A 2,049-nucleotide genomic window follows, 5' to 3' on the forward strand; every position below is an offset into this window, starting at 1 on the left:
CGTCATATTCCTCATACCGAACATATACCTGTAAGCATGCCTTCATGATTTCTAGCAGTTGTACAACCTTACAGTTTCAGGAACGAAATACTAGATCCAAAAGGTTAGGATTTAGTGATGATCCAAACTCAAGACAATCCTTTAAACTAGCTAAAATAGGTTTAGCTCTAGCAGAAATCTTTCACAGCTGGGTCAGGAGGCTGAAAATGTACCTAACTTTACAGGGTCTTCCTCATTATGCTTTACCACCAAATGCAGGAGAATATTGGTCTTTAAGTTGTGAGACCTCATCTAATTTATGTTCTACCCATTATTTATGGGTAGAAACGGTTACCTAGACTTCTAGGCTATCTATATACATGTGCGTATTATTATAAATAGTTGCATGTAGAATGTCAGAACGTGCACTGGCCAGCCCACTAGGAACACAGGCCCTTGTTTATGGTACACATACTTTCAGTATCCCTACAGCCATCTCAGATAACTCGGATTTCGGTTATTTTAATTTGAAAAAAAAAAAAAAAAAAAAAAAAAAGGATCTTTCATAGAATGTTTAATCCCAGGTCTTGCTAATCTCACAACTGACATCAACACATTTGAAGAATCGGGAAAGTGGGTTGAGGGGAGACTAGAGACACCGGACACCTTAATGGGAGAGCTGGACCAGCATTTCGCGCCCCGCAGCCAATCACCGTCGAGCTGTCTCGTCTCGCAGCCAATAAGAGCCGTGATGGCAGCGAACCTCCATCGGAAAAGGTGTCCGAAGTGTCTCTGAATATGAGCAAATCAATCACATAGCAAAGTTACCCAGTGATTTTTTTTAACAGTGATATTTCATACAATAAATACAGATTCAGTTTAAGGGTAGTAGAAATATGTGACAATCCTCCAGTAAATACCGATTAAAATCTGCGATCAAATCAACAAATATATACATTTTTCAATTACAATATATTTTACAAATTAACCGACGATAAACAAAGAAAACGTGACACTCATCTTCAAGGGGGAACTGTCATATTCCACAGCCGGTATTCTAAAAGCATTCATATAGCCTTTTTTATAAATATATATTATAAGGCCATCTGGTATTTTATTTTGAGGCACCATAATTTCCCTGAAAAAAAGTACATAAAAAAGCATTGTGATGCATATATACTTTAATGTATCACGAAGTATACAAATTTGGTAATAGTATATTTACAAACTATAAGTTAGCATTGCAAAAAAAAAAATCCTTTTACATTTTTCATAATGAACTGACTTTCAAATTTCTAATACAAAAAACAAGATATTTAGAACAACATCAATAGTAATATTAATATAAAAATAATCATCATCACCATAATGATAATAATAACAATAATGGTAGCAATTATATAAAACATAACAATCTGACACTTTCTACACATTTTCAGAAGCAAAATATTTAATCCTAAAAAAACAAACTATATTTGCCAGAATGGTAACGAAGAGTAAATGTCAAGTAAAGGCCTATATGAAGGAAAACTTGAGTATGTATCTAATGCGAGCCTGACTCTCTTTGTACACAAGATACTCGCTCTGTCCGAAGCCACTCTCTGACCACTCCTTCTGAGGGACAGGTTTTCCCAGAGGCACTGTGACGTTCTTCCCGTCAAAGACTAGTTTCTTGTTCTTCTTCGGGTCTGTGGGGATGGGAAAGAGGAAGCGAATGGCATTGTTATTGGAGGCCTGTACTTTGTGCATTGTTTTATGTTATCTCTCTCTCTTTCTCTTTTCTCTTTTTTCTTTTTTCTTTTATCTTCTCTCTCTCTCTCTCTCTCTCTCTCTCTCTCTCTCTCTCTCTCTCTCTCTCTCTCTCTCTCTCTCTCTCTCTCTCTCTCTCTCTCTCTCTCTCTCTCTCTCTCTCTTTCTCTTTCCCTCTCCCTCTCCCTCTCCCTCTCCCCCTCCCTCTGCGTGTATCCTTAAACATTGTCAAAAACAGATATTCTTCATTCCTTTTTATCACTATTTGTATTTCATTACAGCCAGTGATTTTTTTTTTTACTGATTTCTTTATTCATTAAT

General features: G+C 36.5%; 1 protein-coding gene across 1 annotated transcript in view; it reads right to left on the bottom strand.

Moving 5' to 3' along the window:
- Positions 1 to 498: 498 nt before the first annotated feature.
- LOC125044931 (protein mono-ADP-ribosyltransferase PARP3-like) overlaps positions 499 to 2,049 on the bottom strand; it is a gene marked incomplete at its 5' end in the record, with an annotated part of 16,116 nt that continues 14,565 nt past the window's right edge. The window contains one exon of the mRNA XM_047641892.1: positions 499 to 1,667. Coding sequence (XP_047497848.1) covers positions 1,495 to 1,667 — 173 coding nt within the window. The remainder of the gene's footprint in view (positions 1,668 to 2,049) is intronic.

The sequence above is a fragment of the Penaeus chinensis genome, chromosome 36, assembly GCF_019202785.1.
Source record: "Penaeus chinensis breed Huanghai No. 1 chromosome 36, ASM1920278v2, whole genome shotgun sequence".
In the NCBI taxonomy this organism is placed as follows: Eukaryota; Metazoa; Arthropoda; class Malacostraca; order Decapoda; family Penaeidae; genus Penaeus; species Penaeus chinensis.